The sequence below is a fragment of the Eptatretus burgeri genome, chromosome 2, assembly GCF_056783735.1.
Source record: "Eptatretus burgeri isolate ZD-2024b chromosome 2, Ebu_testis_v1, whole genome shotgun sequence".
Lineage (NCBI taxonomy): Eukaryota > Metazoa > Chordata > Myxini > Myxiniformes > Myxinidae > Eptatretus > Eptatretus burgeri.
This window is the reverse complement of record NC_140962.1, coordinates 49,950,617-49,972,614: the sequence shown is the minus strand read 5'-3', so window position 1 is coordinate 49,972,614 and position 21,998 is coordinate 49,950,617. Positions and strand designations below refer to the sequence as shown.

General features: G+C 44.4%; 1 protein-coding gene and 1 pseudogene across 7 annotated transcripts in view; both read left to right on the top strand.

Annotated features, from left to right (window-relative positions):
* LOC147032012 (voltage-dependent L-type calcium channel subunit beta-1-like) overlaps window positions 1-21,998 on the top strand; it is a 222,713-nt gene that overhangs the window by 91,329 nt on the left and 109,386 nt on the right. For all 7 annotated transcript variants that reach the window (XM_085869264.1, XM_085869263.1, XM_085869262.1 and 4 more), the window contains one exon: window positions 14,941-15,060. In XM_085869264.1, the coding sequence (XP_085725390.1) occupies window positions 14,941-15,060 (120 nt within the window). The remainder of the gene's footprint in view (window positions 1-14,940; window positions 15,061-21,998) is intronic.
* LOC147032014 (uncharacterized) lies at window positions 16,395-18,092 on the top strand (annotated as a pseudogene).

The following is a 21,998-nucleotide window of genomic DNA, read 5'->3' as shown; positions in this document are numbered from 1 at the left end:
TTTCATTAATTTGTAAAAAAAAAACTTCAAAAACTTGTTTTCACTTTGTCATTATGGGGTATTTTGTGTATATCTGTGACAAAAAAATTGAATTCAATCCATTTTATATTCAGGCTGTAACAACAATATGCGACAAAATTTGAGGGGTGTGTACACTTTCTGAGGGCACTGTATATATGGCCTCTGTCCATAGCTCAGTGAATGAAATATTTGCTGGTGCCTCAGCACCACATCTGTCTCTCCTGGAATCTGTTGGAAGCTCTCACATTATTGGCATCTCCTGTCATGAAGCCAAAGCACAAGGCCTGTTGCTCTTGCATTGCAGACAGGTAAGTGGCATCTTTGTTTTTTTTTCTTTACTGCCTCTATTCTGGTTTCGACTTTAGATCCATCTACTCTTAGTCTTCCAACCCTCCTCAACAACTCCAGGATATATGTTTTCTTCCAGTAAAGCCTGTCTGGTTAAACTTTAAAAATTGAGGCTGACTGCACAATTCAACTCTTGTTCTTTTGTTCTCTCATATGTGGAAGTGCCTTCCAGAAGCTGTTCCATCACACCCTTCTCTCTCGGGCTGCAATCAGGTGGTGTATTGCCATCTCATGTTAACTCCCTTCCTTACCCACATTCTTTATTATCCCCAATAAACTTTCCTAATGCAACCCTCTTATTTGCAGGTTACCATGTTTCCTTCCTTGCCCACTTTCCTCTATTACCGTTCATTTATTCCCTTGCCTGTTGTGTCAAACCGTTACCCTTCTGCTCCATTTTCAGTTCACATGCTCCACTGCCTTGCTATTTCCATGAACCTTCATCTTGTAAAGAAAAAAAGCTCCAGTATGGAGCAACAACTTCCAGAGTTATAGAAAGTATAATGTCAAAAGAGAGTTTGATATTTGCATGCTTTAAGGAACTCAGCCATCCAACAGTGTAATAGGCCCGAAGTGCTACGAGTTGAAAGCTCAACAGAGCTGGATAGTATATCATGCCAAAACCTTAAATGGCCAGGGAAACTTCTGTTACATGCTTTCTTGTTCAAGACATACATCCATTGCTTGGTCAACAAAAGCACCATGTCCTATTTATTGAGGTACGGAATTTTTGAACAGTTCTGAGAGCAAATTCAACGTCAATATTTTCATGATTTTGTTTATGTTATACAGTATTTGTGTAAATATTGGAAGCTTCACAGAGCATATGCATCGTATGAAACCCGAAGCCAAATTGATCTTTTCGGCTAATTGATGTCATTTCTAGAGGTCCGACTGAAGCAGCCGAGCAGTTTATCCATCCTTATGGTTACTATAACTAATTTTACTCTATATCATTCGGCCTCTCATACTTTGGATATGTATCGTTCACCCGTCGATGGAGTTCCAGGATTGTATAAATATACAGGCTGTTTGTTTAACCTTTGGCTGACCAATAATTTTCAGGTATCACATTGAAACTTCAATTTTTTTTTGTCTCAACGGTCATCTGAAGGTTAACACTTTGTACACAAGTTTACAAACATTCCCAACATGGCTGGGTAGTTGAGTCACATATCCTGTATGCAATTAGCCATTGGCCATGTACACCACTTTTGTACTTTTCCCCAGTAAACGATTTAAATCCCTTGAGCCTTAGATTCAGACATACATATATGTTATTCACAGTGCTACACGCTTACATATTATCTGCAGATCCAAACGAGTTAAATGCACAAATAATCTTTCCTTCTAGATCTGTTGATTTTTGCCACAGGATTTGTTGCAGAAATTGACATCGTTCTCTTGATGAAAACAGGGGGAATTTCTGTGATTGTGAGAAGCACACTGAAAATATATCTGTGAGCATGTACCACATACTCAGCATGTTTCTCAAGCCTGTTAGAGGCCTGTTGGATTTGAGCAGAAACATTTACAGCCCTCTTGCCCCCTGCTCCATGAGATCCGCATGAAAATAAAAGTTGACCGTGAATTTTGCACTGCCACTAGGCAGGATGAACGTGATGGATAGGTTCAGCTGGGGAATAACCACCTCCTCATAGTTAGACTTCAAGTGCCCTCCTCCAAGTTCGACTCGGTTCTTGAACTGCCGTGCCTCCAGTATCGATATGTTTAATTTGTTGGATGTCATGTCTCGGACACGGACCCCTTCCAAGTCAAATTTGTGGTCAGATTGCAGGTATTATGGTTGACTGTGTCACCTTTCCAAGCCTAAGTGCTCTATCATGTTCATCTAGCATTTGATTCAAATTCCTTCCAGTTTCTCCAATGTATAATTGGTCAGGCTCTGCAGAATGAATTGTAAATGACTGATTTGTGACCAGTTGATATCCTGTATGCCTGGAGTTGGCTTAATGATTAGGGTGGTGGGCTTGGGATCCTATGATCCTGAGTTCAAATCCCTCTTGTTGAATTAATACCAGGTGGGGTTGACTCTGCCTGTCATGTATATGTGTATATACACATATATAAATATCTATGTATATATTGTTGCGGTCGGGTTCGGGTGAGAAGACCACGAGGGGGGGGGGAAGCTATCTCAGGTTCCCATCAGACTCCCCGGAATCGCAGGCCGTCACACACAGATAACTCCGTGACACGGCGGGTTGCTAACCGACCGTGAACGCCAATAACTCAACCACGTGATTTAGGGGCCTCCGTCTAATATCGGTGACCTAAAACTAATCACGTGACCGAATTACCGGGGGACACGCCCTCAGTATACCTTGTCCGAACCGGATCACCTTACTGGATCAGATGCAGCCGAGCGACACTGCCAAGGAACGTACCGCCTAAAAGGAACGGATCGTTGGGAATAAAGTCCTGGCTTGGCTCGGATACGGACCATGCTGGATCAATGAAAGAAAAACAAAAACGAGCAGGGAACATTTCGACATAAGGATTTATTACAGGCAGGTGAGGAAAAAATATGTGGCACAGAGAATAGATTGTATTGTTGTGTGTAAGCAGAGATAGAAAGAAATGTGTGGTGCGACAATAAAACAAACAACTTACAAAAGCAGACACAGAGCAGACTGATCCCGATATAATTCTTCTGCAATCTTAACATGAGCGAGGACGGGCACCATGACATACACACACACACACACACACACACACACACACACACACACACACACACACACACACACACACACACACACACACACACACACACACACACACACACACACACACACACCGATGAAGAAGAGATAATGAGCAAAAAGAAGAGGAGATGAGGCAAACAGTCTCGTCATACCTTGCACAATTGACCGACCGCGCCCCCCAGTACATTTTGGGGGGATGCTCTGCTGGACGATCCCTCTTTGATAGTTGGCGCGTCGTCTCCTGCTTGGCTACGGTGCCCACAAAGCATCTGCGCTGATCCAGAGAATGGGTGCGACCATCAGGCGTGAGGAAGGGACTTTGGGTGGAGCCAGCAGCGAGTGGGTGGACGGGTAAGCGGAGTCAGGTGGGTGGGTGGAGCCAGCGGTGAGTCGGTTGAGAAGAAGACGACAGGGCAGCAGGCGCACGCAGAGACTGATCCAAAACCATGCAATGAAGCTGAGGATGACTACCACGACTCTGACGGCAACTACAATGACTCTCTCAACTCTCTAAGGACTCCGCACGACTCTGACGACGACCCTGAATGGCTTCGCGATCCGTCCTTAATAGACCCTGCGATGCAGGGCGGGGTGCCCCCCGAAGCGATGCGTCGTCACCAGAATCGGGTGCTCCCATTGGGCCCCGGCCACCACACGACCCGACCGTCATGATTGGGAGCGGCCTTATTTTACATCCGGCAAGACATGTCCGAGCTGCGGAATTGTCTTGCTCCGAACCGCGCGATATGAATGGCCTTGCACTGAGCTCCCGGGCTGTGCTCTGGCGACTGACCAAGGGCTGTGCCAGTCCCGCACGCCTGCTCGGGCATCCCTGGCACGCTGTGGTTGGCGCTGATCAATGCACCCGCTTCGTCCGCACGCCATACGGCCCAAGCGATTCGGGCTGCACAGCACGCCTCTGCTTGGTGGCAGCAGTATCGAGGCGGAGGTGCGGGAGGATGTCTGCCGTCCGCGGGAGACATCTGTGGCTGTGGTGGTGAGCGAAGACCGACTGTAAGACGCCGTTGTGAACCAGCGTGCAGACCCGAACAAAGATATGCACCATGCGCGTCCCATACAAGCTTGATGAAAAAATGCCATTGTAATCAGCGCGCAGACCTGAATGAAGATGTGTGCTATTCGTGCCCCGTTCTGTATGATGATAAAATGCCATTGTAATCACAGGGTTGCACACGGGTCCACCATCGTGTATGCGGTTATTTATCACAGGCGGTTGTTGCACGCGGTGCCGGCCCTGATCTGTGTCATGAATTGAAGGAAAGGATTGGATATAATTATTTGATGCAGAAATGGGTTGAAAAGAACGTGCCGCGTGCGTCGTGTATGGTGGGGTGGAGGTTGTTTATTGTTTGCTTCCACTGTTGGCCTTCGTGAAGATGCATTCTTTTCGTGAAGGGTGTGGTTGCAGTTTTTACAGGCGGCCGTCTGAGTGTAGTGATGTATTTCAGGCTTTGATGTATTTCAGGAATGAGGAAAAGAGTTGGAATGAAGATAGAGATATAATCAGACCAAATTATGAGATCCACACAACGCACGTCGTCCCGTTTGACCCATTAGACATGAGGGAAAGGTCGAACTGTACGTTTATTAATGAAATAACTGTCTGGGGACCACGGCATGATGGATGCCATTGCCTTGAAGGGATGTGGTTTCCAGAACTGCAACACTACCCCCCTCCCTTTTGCTAGACTCGACCAGAGTCGTTAAGCATTCATGTGGCATGTAGGTGTAGTTTCCCCTAGTATGCTTTACCTACGGATCCCTGAGTGTGACATTTAAAATACACGTCCCAAAAATAATACACCTAGTGCGTTGTGTATCTAAACTAGCGGACTCATATGGACATCTTTATGCTACATTTCTGGAATTGAACTAAACAAACAGGTGGGTTATGACTATCTACATTTCTAATATTTACATTACTCATGGCACAGGACCTGTGACTGAAGGAAAGAAAACAGTGAATGAAAACATTTGTGGATGAGTGCAGCAGTAGGTGATCAAGCAGCCTAGTGTCTTCCGGCCCCTAAATGGTCCTTTGTGTTTTTTTTTTTTTTTTTTTTCCCTGGCTTCTGGAGGCAACTCACCCAAACACGGCTGGCCACACGCCGTCTCACAGTCCATTTGAACTGGCCTTTATCAATAAAGCTGTCTGGGCTGTGCAAATACAGTTCCCGGCAGCCCCTGCAAACACTTTCACAAGAGATGGTCCTGGTGCACATGGCAAGGTTCAGCGATTAAGGTAAGGCATGGTAAGTGAGGTCAAGGCAAATAAAGGCATGGGCAAGTTATGGCAAGTGGAGTCAAAGCAAAGGCATGGCAAATGCAGATCAGACAAGGTGCAATCGGTCGGCATATTAAGCTGGCTGGCCTCGGTGTGGTCTCGTGGAGTTGTGGAGGGAGTGTGATGGCGTTGACCAGTCCGAAGACAAGTTTGGTCCTACCCTACGGTCTCCCCCCATCCTATTGCCTATGCCTGTCTTTGTCCATGCCCACGCCCATCAGGTTGTACCAAACTAATTCGATTTAGAATTTTTTAGCTTTCTAACCCTGTTGTTGTTTATATATTTATTAATTTTATTTATATATATATATATATATATATTGTTCCGGTTGTGGAAATTCGCATTACACCATAAAGGGTCCTCAGGTGAGATATATCGGTAAGTTCATGTGTAGTTAGCCCAAACCTGTTGTATAGAAGGGATATATGTGATCCATTTGGGCTGCGACGCTTCAGTTAGCCGTTTTTCTTTGGCTATTGTTAATTTGGTGCAAGAACAACAAACATCGCCACAACCAACTTCTCAACGATCACAACATTCACTACACGACGCCACCTTCCACAACTACGCTACCACATCTTCGCCACTCGCCATTCAACGAGCACTGTGCAGTCACGATCTCCGCGGGATGGATGGGAGGGGCGGCTGGGGTGCGAAGGGGCATCTCCCGCCCGAGTCTTTCTTCCTTCGTCATACGGCGCATGCAAGAACAAAAACCAACAGCGCCTGTGGGATTTTCCCTTCTGCTTTTCCTGCGCTTCGGCAGGGGGCGAGGGGTGATTTGAGCCGGAGGCCAAAGGTGAAAAAAGGTGGGGGCCTGATTTTGGGGGGATAATTTCCTGGCCCCGAGCCAAGACTGACTTTCCCCGTCCCCCGCACGGTATGGGGAGGGGGGAACGCGAGGGCACGCCCCTTTTTGAGAGGCTTCCAGAAGGGAGTTGGAGACAGAAATGGGGCGGGGCAAAGGGGCGGAGCCGGCCCCGACAAAAGGCGTGGGTGTGGAGAGTTGGAAGCGGAAGGCTCTTGGTTCGTTCAAGCGATTGACAAAAGGCGTGGGTGTGAAGGTCGACGAGAACGTCGTTCCCTTTCCTGTTCCCTTGTCCCTGAAGGGGAATTGTGGGAGAGTGGCGGTGATCGTTCCTGGTCGGAGGTTATGTTCGTTCGTCCGAGCTGTCGAGCGGACCACACGAGCGACGCGCGGCACGAGCTCGCGGACCACGCCGGAGGGACTCGGAGTTACGGTCGCCAAGGACTCGACGCGCTCAGGGAAGTTGCGACTTCCATTTCTTTTGGGTTTTGTGTAAACGTGTGTGTGTGTGTGTGTGGCGCAAGTCTGTAAAGTAGAACGGTTAAGTGTTACCGTGTAAGTCATATTCGGTTGTAGATCTGCGTTGGTTCTTTGCTTGTGTTTTTCTTTACATAAACATATACGTGTATTGCTTTTGTTCCTTTGTTTTATTGTAATATATGTGCCTTCTGTGTAATAAAGTGCTTGCTTGTTGAACTGTTTCCCGCTTTGCTTCGTCTCCTTCTTTTAATTGACTCTCCATCCTGCATCACGTAAGGGATTTGTAGTGGGTTTTAAAACACTCGGTAATTAATCGGAACCGGCAAGGTCGACGATAACTCCGCTCGGTTATTCCTGTAGTACGGAACGAGCCGCTTAAGCGGTTCGTGTCCGGAGTCGACCTGTGGCGTGGTACAACTCCTCGGTACGCTATCCGCGCGAGTACTGAGGTAAATCGACCATTCGGCGATCGGACCCTCTTTAGCGCGGATAGAATGTGGACTGAGTTGTGGTGAGGTTAAACCCCCACCCGTGGCTAGCTTCTTGGCGGTAGTTCCAAGAGGTTCACGACTGAATTGTCCGTTCCGGTGGGCGACGTGTCGCGATTCGAGTTACGTGGCCGATCGCACGCCGGCGGGCGCGAATTCGTAACACTATATATATATATATATATATATATATATATATATATATATATATATATATATATATATATATATATATATATATTTCTTCTTCTTCTTCTTCTTTCGGCTGCTCCCGTTAGGGGTCGCCACAGCGGATCATCCGTATGATCCGCATAGTGATTTGGCACATGTTTTATGCCGGATGCCCTTCCTGACGCAACCCTGGTCGCCTCTTACGACACAGGGATATGGTACACCTATTTTAACCGGGGTATACACCGGCCCAGTATACTGGTACTCATTTCGCCGACCTCAGAAGGATGACAGGCTGAGTCAACCCCCTGGTGTATTAATTCAGTGGCCCAACGGGGCTTGAACTCAGGTCCTTTTTGATCCCAAGCCGCTGCCCTAACCACTGCGCCAACACCAGGTATATATATATATTGTTGTGGTTGACGAAATATATTGTTGTGGTTGACGAAATTCGCAAACCACCATTCAGGTCCCGTAGGTGAGATATCTCTGTAAGTATATGTGTAGTTAGGCCCAAACCCGTTGTTTAGAGGGAATAAATGTCATTCATTCAGGCTGTGACCCCTTTAGATAGCCGTTTTTCTTTTACTATCTTTATTTTGGACCAGCCGCCATTACTACCACCACAACCACCACCAACCACGTCTCAACAGCCATCACACAACAACCACCAACCGCAACGCCGCTTCACAACAACAGCCACGACCCTTGCCGTCACATCTCGCTCTCGCAACCATCGCATCACCGCCATTCCCGCGCCGCTTGTGGGCACCGATCCTGGACTCGTACAGGGCGCGCACCGAGCAGCGGGTGCAAAAACACCAGCCTTTCCGAGAAATCGGATCAAGAATCATTCACGCCCACTTTTCCTCTGTCCAATGGGGAGCCAGCCAGAGGTGAAGGGTCGAAGGTGAAGGAGCGAAGCCCCGGGGGCTATAAAGGGCCGCGTTCGCTCGCCGAAAAGGCAGTTGTTGAGGGAGTTTCTGAATCGGGAGAGAAAAAGAGTTTCTGAATCGCAGTTGGACGGAGTTGAGAAGAGTGGAGAGTCGGAGAGTTGGAGAGTTGTGGCGGCGGCGAAGGCAGTCGAGAGGGCGCTCGTGTCAGAGTCGGGGAGCTGCGGAGAGGGGAGGCCGGTAACGCGACCGAGGTCGCGGTGGAGTCGCTCGTCGCGGGACCCAAGCCAGCGAGATATCCTCATTCCCCCGAGCATCAACAACTCCCTCCTGTTTCCCCCCGCGCTGAGATAGTGTGAGAAGGGGGCCCCGTTCCCACCCCATTCCAGGCAGTGCCAGCGAGGCCCGCGGAGTCGGGGCGCCACCGCCATTTTGCGGCTCATCACCAGACGGGTAGGCTCGACGCGGTCTCGGCCCCAGGCCCGTCTGCCCCCTTGTAGTTGAGGGTGGTCCCTTTTTCTTTTGCTTTGAGTATATGTGTTGTCGGCGCCGTCTGTGAAGTAAAACTGTATAAGTGTTGCCGTGTGCTCAGTAGTCGGTAGTAGATCTGCATTGTGTTTCTCTTTTACATTTGCTTTTTGTGCATTATTGTGGTGTTTCTTCTTTTGTTACATTTGCTTTTGGTGCATAATTATTGTAATTGTATATGTGTGCTTTCCGTTTGCCGCGGAATAAATGTGCTTTATGTTGAACTGTTTTTCCCGTTTCGCTTCGTCTTTTCTTTTATTGAATCTCCATCTTTCTTCACGTAAAGGGTTGGTCGTGGGCTAAAAACGCCCGATAATTAATCGAACCGTCGAGGTTGATGATAACACCGCTCGGTTATCCCGATAGTACGGAATGGGTCGCTTAAAGTGGCCCGTGTCCGAAGTCGACCTGCGGCGAGGTGCGATCGCCCGGTCTACCCTCCGTGTGGGTACTTAGGTAGGTCGAATTTGGCGAGCAACCCTATCCCACGCGGGGGGCCGATTGGCACGATCGTGGTGAGGCCGAAAGGCCCACCCGTGACTAGTTCCCGGCGTTAGTCCGAGAGGGTCACGACGGGATTGTCCGTCCGGTGGGCGACGTGCCGCGATTCGAGTTACGTGGCCGCTCGCACGCCGGCGGGCGCGAATCCGCGACAATATATATGTATATATATGCCTGGTGTTGGCACGATCTCTTCTACCCCTGTTAATCCACCCCAAACCCACCTTCTTCAAATTCCCTGCTTTCCTTCCTGAAAGTCCCTGTAATGTCCATCTTGTCTACCCCATGCTTCCCCCCCATCCCTCTCCCTTCAACAGATCTCCCCTCTTGTCTCCTGCCCCACCCCCCTTGCTGTGCATTGTGTTAGCTCTCATACGAGCCTCGACAAGGTATAAAAAAAAAAGAAAAAAGAAGAAGAGCAAGAATTGTAAATAAGACCACCGCACAATTGAATTGAGACCTCAGTGTGAAACAATTTTGCATCAGGAGCGTTTATCATTGCCGACTTGGATGGGCTTTTGTTGAATGAAAAGCTTTTTCAGAGATGGCATCCTCTTTTTTTGTACTTTGTTGGGTACTTTTTCCATAATTTTATTTTGCCCCTGCACTTTGTATTAATTACATGTTACATATTAAAAAAGGCCTTGCATGCTCTTGTTTGCTCTTCAATTACTACCTCCCGTACCAATCCTCTTTCTGGGCCCATGATTAAAATATAAATTGTGAACAAGAAAGACAGTTGGCATCATTGTTGCTGGAGCATTAACTTAGTCTGTTATTCCGATCTGAACAAATAGCTCAATAAGCTGAGACCCCAACTGCAAATCAACCGTAAGCTGTATTGATTTGTCCAACTTGTATCCTTGACTTTCATACAAAAGTACATTGTGATCTCATAATAGCCATGTCCTACGTGATGTTTGTACAACATGATATGCTTATGCAACATGAGTACAACATTAAGCGGGAACTCATATTGTTATTATTTTTAGCCGCGTCTCGCGTAGCGAATGCTGGCTCTAAGAGAGCTCCGCGTTGTTCTTCTTCTTCTTGTTCTTCGTCTTCTTCTTCTGGTGCAGACAAAACCTTTAGGACACGGCTCTTTTACATACAGGATCTGGATCTCCTTAAATACTAAGCACCTGTACACATCCTCACATTGAGGGTGCCTTTTGAGAGCATCTATCATGAACTTTTAAATATATTCAGACATTTGCTTTAAAGTTTCGAAAAGTTCACGTTACTATTTAAAGATTATTCCATTTAATGTATTGTAATTTTGTAAATACACGATTTTATCATCATGAACGAGGAGCCTCCATGACGGATCTCGCTATTGGCTCCATCAAGGCATGTGACGAAATATCGGAAGTTGTTGTTATTGTTATTGTGATCAAAATGCTGATGTTTCGACTTTCTGTAATGAATTTTTAGTTGCGTTGCGAACGCTGGCTCTAAGAGAGCTCTGCGTTGTTGTTGTTGTTGTTGTTGTTGTTCTTCTTCTTCTTCTTCTTCTTCTTCTTCTTCTTCTTCTTCTTCTTCTTCTTCTTCTTCTTCTTCTTCTTCTTCTTCTTCTTCTTCTTCTTCTTCTTCTTCTTCTTCTTCTTCTTCTTCTTCTTCTTCTTCTTCTTCTTCTTCTTCTTCTTCTTCTTCTTCTTCCAAAACCTTTAGGACGTGGCTCTTGGACACATTTGTCCTTGTTATTGTTATTATTATTACCGCACACACATGAAGTGAAAATTGGTGTACTTCGTCTGTCTGTCTGTCTATGGACACCAGTCTATGATCGAGGAACTACTTCATTTCAATTTCATCTTATACTTTGAACACCATAGAACACAAATCTGAACACACACATCTGCAATTTAGCAGTACTTTGGCTCTGAATTTGACAAATTGTACAGAATCTCGTCCCAAGCTCGCATGCACACGTAGGAGTAACCCAGGTCAAAAAACCAGTAAAGACCAGTAGCTTACTGGTCAACTGGTACCAGTTGAAAACCAGTAGCCAACTGGTACCAGTAAAGCCAGTTGGTTTCTTACTGGTTTTAATATGGAAATTGGAATAGAGTGATGTATTACCAGTTGAAATACATGTATTTAACTAACTGGTATCAACTGGGACCAGTACATTGTAACTGGTATCAACTGGGAGACCAGTACATTGCAACTGGTATCAACTGGGACCAGTACATTGCAACTGGTATCAACTGGAACCAGTAAGACTTTAACTGGTACAAATATGAGCGACTGGTTTTTTCAACTGGGAAATTGGAATTCTGACTGAATTTAACTGGTACCAGTTGAAACCAATAGAGACCAGTTAAAGACCAATTAGAACCAATAGAGACCAGTTGAAAATGTGTACTGGTTTTAACTGGTTTTTCGACCTGGGAAGGCAATTGTTTTGGTGTAAATAAGGTGGTGTAAAAGGCGGCTCATCAACGGCGGTAAACTTCCAAAATAAGTGTTTTTTTTATACATCCTTGAAAACATTAATTTTGTTTCAATTGAATTATATGCTTGAACACTGTAGAACACAAATGGCCTTCTTGTCATTTCCAATAAAGTCCAGTTTAACAGTACTTGGACAAAATATGGTGTCATTTTACATTACGTAGACCAATCAAATGTGCCGCTTGCACTATCAGCATTGGGGATTATCAAGATTCAGACAAAATGGTGGGTTGTAGGAAGGATATATTGTGCTCAGAAACGGAATAAGGAGAAGTTTAAACGACCATTCCCATGTACTTTTTCTCAAAACTGCAATGGGGTAAGGTATTCAATGAACTCTCTCGGTAGTATCATTATTATTACTAGCAGAGTACCCGCCCTTTGGGCGATCTTCGAAACATGCAACATGTCGTTCTGACGCATACCTTTGTTTCGGTGGTGTGAAGGCATCTGACAGCTCTGTCGTGGCAAAAATAAGTAATCCAGGTTACGTGCATGAAGCAAAAACATACCTACTGCTTATAATTCAAAATACCTCACTGTACTGGAAAACATGGGGACAGGAATACTGCACTGTAAATGGTGGAGAATTGTAATACCAGAGAAAACCTGGAGGTGGCGCTACACGATACACATTTACATAGAGAATTTGCGTCCCACCCTCCCTCCCACCATTCCCCAAGACCATTAGCAAAGATAAAAACACCACTATCCATGAATTGGGGTCACGCTGATTCTATGTAGCAAGTCTGGATGTAATCGGCCCAGAACTGTAGGAGGAGTAGCACGACAAACAAACACACAAACACCGGTCTGTAAATTGTAGTAAGGATAAGGGAAGAAAGGGAGAGGTGATTGTGAATTTAACGTTCCATCTTGATTAGCCCCCATTGGACTTGGTCCGAAATGGGGGCTTATGGATTTGGTCTCGATTTTCATGTCCGTGTATGCATGTGTCTGCAACCATATCTCGGTAATGTACGGACCAAAATGTACGCACATCATTTTGTTTCGTGATGCAATCAAATATGGCTGACTGGCGACCATTTTAGTTGTAAAGAAACTGATGTTGAACATGTCCTCAACCATTTCTCGGACATGCATTTACCGATATTGTTCAGCTTGTCAAACAGATAAAGAATGATGGCTTACATATGCACATCATTTTTCTTCCAGATCGGAGCCAAGATGACCGACTGACGGTAATTTTAGTTGTAAAAAACACCGATGTAGAACACGTCCTCAACCATTTCTTGGACATGCATTTACCGATGTCGTTCAAAATTGGCACTCAGATTAAAAAAAAAATTGATGGCTTACATACGCACATCATTTATTTTTGAGATCAGATTCATGATGTCCGACTGGCGGCCATTTTATTACTCAAATGTGTCCCCAACCATTTCTCACACATGCACGGTCTGATTTTGTTCAAACTTGGCACAAGTTACATTGCTGGAGTTACAACCAGCCCTTTAACTCCATACAGCAAAATTGCTAAAACAACTGAGGGTGTGGCATTTTATATCTATTTTACTTGTTTATTTTAAATATTGTTCTCAACAAACAGGGACAGGAACAATTTGGCATGACAGGCCGAATGGCCTTCTCATGCGTCAAAGTTCCCTGTGTATCTTTGTGTAACATTGTTAAGAACAGGAAGAAATGGGGAGGGGAGGACAGAGTTATGGGTGGAGATTCATGGAGTTGGAAGAGGGAGATTGAGATGTTGGGAAAGGTGAGGTGGGTGAGGGGGGGGGGTGATTGAGGACTTCGGGTTGGGAGGGAGTTCAGTACTTGGGCTTTGGGGCAGTTGAGGACTTGAAGAAGAAAAGGGAAGAGGATGACAGAGTTGGGATGGGGGATTGAGGTGTGCGTGTGTGTGTGTGCGTGTGTGTGTGTGTGTGTGTGTGTGTTTGTGTGTGTGTGTGTGTGCGTGCGTGCGTGCGTGCGTGCGTGCGTGCGTGCGTGCGTGCGTGCGTGCGTGTGTGTGTGTGTGTGTGTGTTAGGGACCTGAAGTCACATTTTATATTTTGCAGCATATCCATGGGTCCCAGATAGTCCCGTTTGGGTCTTTTGGATTACCTTGGGATTTTAGGTCCTCATGGTCTTTTTGGTCCTCGGGTCATTTAGATCCCCTGGGTCTTTTGGGTCCTTGAGGTCTTTTGGGTCATCTGGATATTTTGTGTGTTTGGGGTCCTCAAAGTCGTTTGGGTCCTTTGAGTATTTTAGGTCTTTGGGGTCTTTTGGGTACTCGTGGACTTTTGGGTGTTTTGCATCCCTGGATTATTTCAGGTTTTTTCAGTCTTTGCGGTCTTTTGGGTCTTCAGGTCCTTGCTGTCTTTTGGGTCCCTGGGGTCATTTAGGTCCCCGGAGTCATTTGGGTCTTTTGGGACCTCGGGGGGGGGTCTTTTGGGTTTTCTGGGTACTTTAGGGTAATTATTTTGGGTTACAATTGTGGGTGATGACGGTTCATCTGTCAAACCAATGGTTGAAGAGTGGATATACATACATACATACATACATACATACATACATACATACATACATACATACATACATAATCACATATACTTGCCCTGTTATTATATATATATATATATATATATATATATATATATATATATATATATATATATATATATATTGTTATAATTGAGATGAGTGCTTATGAGACTGTTTACTGTTTGCTTTTGCAATCATGAGACTTTTTAATAGTCTGTTTTTTAAGTTGTTTCTTTCACCTGATATATCTAAGAACCATTGTGATTTATTTTATTTTTTCCCCAATCCAATTATTTGCAACATTTTAATGTCATAACCTAAAGGCAGCATTTATAGAGGTACATGTCTGTACAGTTTGTCATTTTAAATGTGTTCAATCTCAGATTTCATTTTTATGACTTATTCCTCATGAAATCGTTTGGAAGATTTCCTTCTTTTTATATTTCAACTTATTGTTTCGCTGCTTGTGTTGTCAAATTATGTTCCCAGTTGCATCAGGTGAATTTGATTGTGCATGGCAAATCTTATGATTTCAGGTTTATTCAAAGTATGAAGATACAATGACAAAATGCACAATAAGGAGGAGGTTGTGATATGTGCCTTTGTCTCTTCCTAAGGATAATGCTCATTTAACCTTTTTTTATTTTTTATTTTAAACAAAGAAAAATTCCATTATAATGCGACTTCTTTTTTTTTCTCTTACAGGGCTCTGCTGACTCTTACACCAGCCGTCCCTCTGATTCAGACGCATCTCTAGAAGAGGATCGTGAAGCCCATAAGCGTGAATCTGAACGCCAAGCCCTGTCCCAACTCGAGAAGGCCAAGGTAAAATAAGGTTTGGCAATAAGACAAGGAGTGGACTGGTTTTATGCACTGAAAATGTGTTGGTCTTGAGTGATAACAACATTGATGAAGATCTGTAAACATGCTAAATAGACCATGATGATATACATGGAAGCTCTACAGGAACTTTATTGCTTCAATGTTTCATAATAATAAAAGATCTTGCCTTCCCTCTCCCTCTCCCTCTCCCCAACTTTTCCACCTTCTCATAAACTGTACATATTTGAAGCATTTGCATGATGCTGTAGCCTCTCACCACTGCAACAAACTGTGCATTGCATGGTACTACAGGTATTATATAGGCTCATTATGGTACTGCACAATCCTAATACATTTCATGTCAGTAGGTTTTTAAATATCATTAAATATGTGTCCTAGTTCTGATATTTGGACAAGATAATTAGTTGCGTCACAAGAAAGCTGCAGCACCAAAGTGTACTGAGGCACTTCATGCTTTTGAGTCAGTACACAAAACCACACCTGTAGAATGACTTTGGCAGAGCCAGGGTGGTGAAAGTACCTATAGTGCATGCACTCGATTTAAAAGTCTTTGACACCAATGAAGTGACACTTGGCACTAGTCAAAATATGTGGAGTGTGACGAGCACTCCCCCGATATCCAATGGACATAAAGTCCTACACCAAAGCATCACCTCCAATTCAAAGGCCTCAGCCTGATGACTGTCAAACACAAGGATTACATGGTCAACATCAGTTAAGCATCAAACGGAACTGCCTATCCGGATTTTGGGCTTATTTGCCTCTTTTGAGGGTGCCTTTTTTATCCAAAAAAAGGTTTAAAAAATGAAAGCATAAACCCCAGGGGCCACAGACGATGGGTTTTTTGGACCCAGCATGATGTTTATTGTGCGATAACTTTATCATAGAAACGGTTATTTGCATGACCTTTTATGTATGCTCTCAAAAGGTGGTAACAAATATTCCTGTTTTTTCTTTTTTTTAAATTTTTTTATTCATTCAGGTTCGAGGGAAAAGATGAATTCATAACGCTACCCCTAGAATGCATTTGATGGGTCCATTGGACTCGAGGTATATTTAGCAATGAGTCATACCTAATTTGAATAAAAAAAATTCCAGTGAATTTAATTTAAATGAGCACGTGTAAAATAATATAACAAAAATACATTTTGCTGTTTTTTTTTTTTTTACAACAGACAAAATTTTAAGGATTTGAAGTAAGCATATACAGTTCTATTTTCTGTCTGTTTGTCTGTCTGTTTATCGATAGAATTGACCCCACCGGTACTAACCTGTAACCCCATCAATATTGCTTACAATTGGAATCCTTTTGGCAAATGGCGATGTTACAAAACATTTTCAAACATACAAGGTAGGGGGTTCAGGGTGGGAGGAAGATCCCAATTCTCTCTCTCTAAATGTGTATTGTATAGCGCCACCCGGTGGAAAGAAGTATTACAAATCATCTTATATCGAGACTCTAAATTCCTTCCGCACAAGGTACACGCACCTCTGCTAGTGCGTGTGCATTTATATGGATATGGGTGAGACAGAAAAACGGAGAGAGCTTTACGCAACAGCTCGGAATTTGCACAGAGAGTGAAACACATTACCATGAAACCATGGTGTCCTTCAATGTGGTATCTTTGTTTACCGACGTTCCCATAGCTCTGGTGGCCGAGGTGGCTGGTCTGCGTTTCTTAAAGGATGACAGCTGGAAGCAGGCGTGTGGCTTGTTGAATCCCACAGATGTATGTAATCTTCTCAGCACTTGCCTTTCTTCCACTTATTTCGTTTTTGATGGAATATGCCACAAAGAAGTCTTCTGTACCGCCATGGGTTCGACTGTATCTGCTGTGGTTGCAAACATGCTGATGGAAGAATTGGAGGAACGTGCCATCCCAGCACTAACAGTGCAGCTTCGTGCATGGTACCATTATGTGGATGACACATTTGTCATCTGTTACTGCGAGGTGGTGAAAAAAACCATATATGAGGCCATTGATAACACTTTTCCTTACATCAGTTTCACCCATGAAAAGGAACAAAATGGATCCATTGCTTTCCTGGACACCATGGTGACAAGGGTTTTTAAAGGAAGGTTGAACATCACTGTTTCCAGAAAGCCTACTCACCCTGACCGTTGCCTTGATTTTGAGTCTTGCCACACCATGGAACACAAACGAACCGTGATACACACCCAGATAAAAAGAGCACGTGATTTACCATCGACAATGAAAGATGGGAGGAGATAGGTGAAACATCTTCGAGGTGTTCTGAAGATCATCGCTACCTTAACGGATTGTTACCTTAGAGTGAAGCGATCTTGGCGCAGCCAAAAAACAGGACTGTCCATCAGCAACAACCGAAAGGCTATTGTGTTTTACCTTTTGCGCTGGGCGTGTCACAAATAATTTGCAGAGTTTTGAAATTGGCAGGTGTTAGGGTAAATTACAAACCTGTGTGCACCATGAGGCAAGCACTGATACATGTCAAAGACAAACTTCCCAAGAGTGATCGGGCAGGGATGGTTTACACAGTTCGCTGTAGTTGGCGGCGGAATGTGCGGGTGAGACAGGACGAGCCTTAGGCCAACGCATCATTGAGCATCGCAAGGCCTTCGAGTGCAACTATCCAAGGAGATCTGCTGAAGGCTGGCCATGTTCCATTATGGGATAGTGTCAGCATCTTGGGTGTGACCCCCAGTAAAGCATGAAGACGGATTTTGGAGGCATGGCCTGTGGAAGAAACCATTAAATCACTCACGGTGGAGGTGGTTGACTCGCCGTGAGCGTTTGGCCCTCTCATTCGGAAATGCACCAGGGATACTCAACATATTACATAGGATCCAGTTTGGATTTGCTCTTTTACATCATATTCATCCCCACACATAACCACCACCACCCTCCCCCTTTCCACCTTTCAAACACGAAGTCACAATCATTCCCGGTGTCTCACACCATGACATTAAATGAATGTTTGTTGGTAATATGTATATCAGTTTAGCTTAATTGTTTCACATGACATCCATCACCTGAAGCAAGTGTTGTATTCATGTTTGTTTTGTGTTACATCGATTTCGTTGAATTGTAATGCGGTTGGTTTGATTTAATAGTTGGTTTGATTTAACGTATCAACATTGGGTTCGATTAGGTTTTACAGTTTGGTTTGATTTACGGTTCGGTTGATTTAACCTACCAAAATTAAATTTGAACGTCACGGGTCTGGTTCCAGAACGGCATTGATTGGTGGGTCTGGCTATGCCCATCCCCCTTTTCGCTTGGTTGTCAGGGAGATTTGGAGTTTTTATTTACTCAAGAAAGGTCAGTGGATGCACGGTTGCTCCGTGTTGCTGACCGAAACGTCGAGTGATTATTGGCTCAATTAAAGGTTTGGAGAACGCAAAATGAAGTCATGTGATATTATTCCCAACTGCAAGTCTTTAATATATATTGTTTCAGGAGGACCATCTTGAAATATCTCACTACATAGTTAATGTAAGGGGTTATTACCAGATGTATATTAAAAAGGGCAGAGGGTAGGGAAGATAGTACACCCAGGCCTTGTTTTACATCACCTTAGCTCACATTATCCTGGTCCATTTATGGAGCTATGGGAAAAGATGGATCACTGTGGGATTCACACTCGCCTGTAAGCTGTCTTGCCTGGGTTTGAATCTCGGCCCAGCTATAATCTGTCATCCTGGTGTTTCACAGGCAGAGTGATTCATCAGTGTGTGTGCCATCCCTTGGATGAACATTAATCTGGGTGTCCTGTCTGCCGGGATTAGTTGGGGATTGCTAAAGATCCCACGGTGTCCTTCCTGAACAGTAGGTCAGCTTTTGCCAACACCCTGAACAAATTTGAAATTCTTGCCTTCACCTACAAATTGCATTGCATCAGTGGCACAGATGTGCCCTCAGCCAATGATGCAACACCATGCCTTGTGCTGCATACGGAATAATAATAATAATAATAATAATAATAATAATAATAATAATAATAATAATAATACTGATATTTAAGAGCTATTTGGGGAAATTGTAGGCACCTTTACCGTAGAGGTTGGGAAGAAAGGTGAAGTATCTTTGTGCCAGATACATGGTAACAATGAAGACACTTCTCGGATCAACAAAATGATTGTCCATCCTTTTAACGAAATTTGACACCATTGTTTTTGTTGGATTAAAAGCATTGCTTCAACCCTTATGGTCCAGTGCTGCTGCATGCTATCTCTCAACTCTACCCAATGAGTGATGTCTTTTCTTCTTTCTGCTTGAACAAAAATGTTTGCCTGCTATTTGTGTTCTCAAGTTTGTTTCCGAAATGTTGCTGAATAATTTAGGTTCCAATAAATTATTAACAGCCATTAATGTATACGCAGTGTTTGCAGCTGGCCCTTGAGCATGTGTGGTTATGGGTAGAACACACGTGCTGTGCTATGTTCTCGCAATGAGCCAGCAGTTCATGCAACCACCTGCTACATCACTCAGTCCCCATTATGTTGGTCCAGACTCCATTATTTTGGGGATTTTGACATCCTATGATGCTCTTACTCGCCTCTGAGCTGTCTAGCCTGGGTTTGAATCACGGCCCAGCTACCACATCCTTAATAATAGTCCCCTATCAGTTTCACTGGACGGGACTATAGCTTTGCTTTCCGTTTGTCTGTCCATCTGTCTGGCTGTCTGTCCATCCGTCCCACCTGTGGGTTTTTTATGACCTTTTTCCCATACCCTTTAACATATTCAACTTAAACTTGGTACATGGCTTTATTATGAAAAGTTACAGAACAAGTTCCAGATTCAGGGAGTTTCGTCAATTTTTCACTGAGTTATGCCCTTTTTAGACTTAGAATATATCATATCGTTAGGGACATCTATTGCAAAGCAATTCTCACTCTTGTTATTACGAGTACACCCGCTCACGACAGGAGCAACAGGGGGAGTCATTTTATTATCCTCACTTGCGTATATAGATTACAATAGATCTAGGCTCGGGCCTCAAGAACGTCGGGGGCGTATTCAGTTCAGTTACCACGTTTCTTGTAGAGCGCTTGTCAAGTGGCTTAAGCATTCAAGTAAGCACTCCGTTTGAATCTGTTGATAAGGAACGGCTGGTTTAGCAAGCGCGAGCGAGCTGCTTGGTAACAGAACACAGCCCGGGTTTCCTCCCTTCCAGATTAGTGTTAAACAGCAGTAGCAAATGTTTTAAAATGTAATTACATGTGTTTTTTTTTAATTTTAAAATATATTTTTTTACTTACAGTCAGGGTTTTCCATGAAATGCCATGATAAGCTATTTGTACACATTAACACAGCGTTCGTTCAAGGAGGAAAAAAACCTTTTGGAGTGGGGAGATGCTGTTTGTATTAATATTATGCTATTATAATTGGTGTTGTTACTTTTGTTATGAGAAGCAGCCTTGGAAGAAGAACACCATTAGCTATGCTAACACGGAGATACCCCAAGGCAGAGTACTCCCTTAGGGAGGGGGGGGGGCAAATGAAGTCGCTGCAACCTCTGTCGTGTGACCCTTTAGTCCTTCTGTCAAGTTTGGTTGAACTTGAATAAGTAACAACCAAATGTATCGCGGTTCAAAAGCCAGACAGACAGACAGAGAGACAGACAGACGGACACCAAATTGCGTATTTTAATGATTTTTATATTTATTATAGGCATATTATTTCACAATATTTCTTTAGTTCTGTCTTCATATTTTAAACCACGATCCATTATCATAGGAACCTGAAACTTTACAAGCTGTGCTTTTATTCAGGTCCCTACTCTATTTTCATAATATGATGTACAGGTGGTGGACAAAAAAATTGAAACACCTGGTTGAGGCCGAGGTCACATTTGCCATGGCGGCCGTGGGGTCTCTAAAATCTACGGCCACTAGCAATTATACGGCGGCTGCAGTATTTCCACGGTCACACAATGTAGCAGTCACATATGTTTTTATTTTTCGGGGAGCCGCACGGGGTATTTATAAATTGTGGAGACCGAAAACGTGGGGGTGCCGTACGGTCTTTGATTTGATGTCGCACAGTGACCTTAGGGTGTTCCTGCGGCGGCCATATAATTTTCAAGGCAGATGCAAGGCGACCGCAGGGGGGCCATAAGGCGAACGTGCGGCCAGACGGACGGTAACGAATGGGTTAATTTTTTTTTTTAACCATTTCTTTTGTTTCGGCTTGTCGAATTGCTACGGCAACGTAGAAATGAAAAAAGTTATAACTCCGCGCTATAATTCCACGGCGACCTTACGACCTGTAAAATATAGCCAAACGGCGTAGGGCCACCCTGAGGCCACCGCAGAAACTCTGAGGCTGCCGCACGTTTGTCAATTCAGAGGGCGTACGGCTGCCGTATCCTCGCCGTAGAGCAAATGTGACTTAGGCCTGAATGAGGGACACCAAGTATGTTGAAAACTAACGGCTTTCACACAGGTGTGGCCCATATGCTAGTTAAGCAAATAACATCCCAGCATGCTTCGGGTCATGTGTAATAATGCTGCACAGGCCTGGTTGTCTGTAATTAAGGCTAGCACGGCTGCAAGAAGAGACCTCAGTGATTTTATAAGAGGAGTGATTGTTGGGGCATGTTTGGCAGGAGCTTCAATGACAAAGACAGCTCAACTTGCTGATGTTTCACAAGCATGGTATCTGAGGTGATGTCGCCATGGAACTCTGAGGAAAAGACATCATCAGGAAAGGGCAACAGTGGGTGGAAGTGCATACTCCAGGATCGTAATATCCATGCATTCATTTGAAGTCATACCTACAGGAGAATTCGCGCATTGCGTTCTTCCAAGCCCATTCCTTGGTGTACTGCAGTTAGAGCGGAGGGTGGTGTGCTATTGACAGAGGAGTCTGAAGTGAAGGCCCGCTGGGCTGGTTACTTTGAGCGGCTGATTCACCAGCCGTCAAGTTGGATGT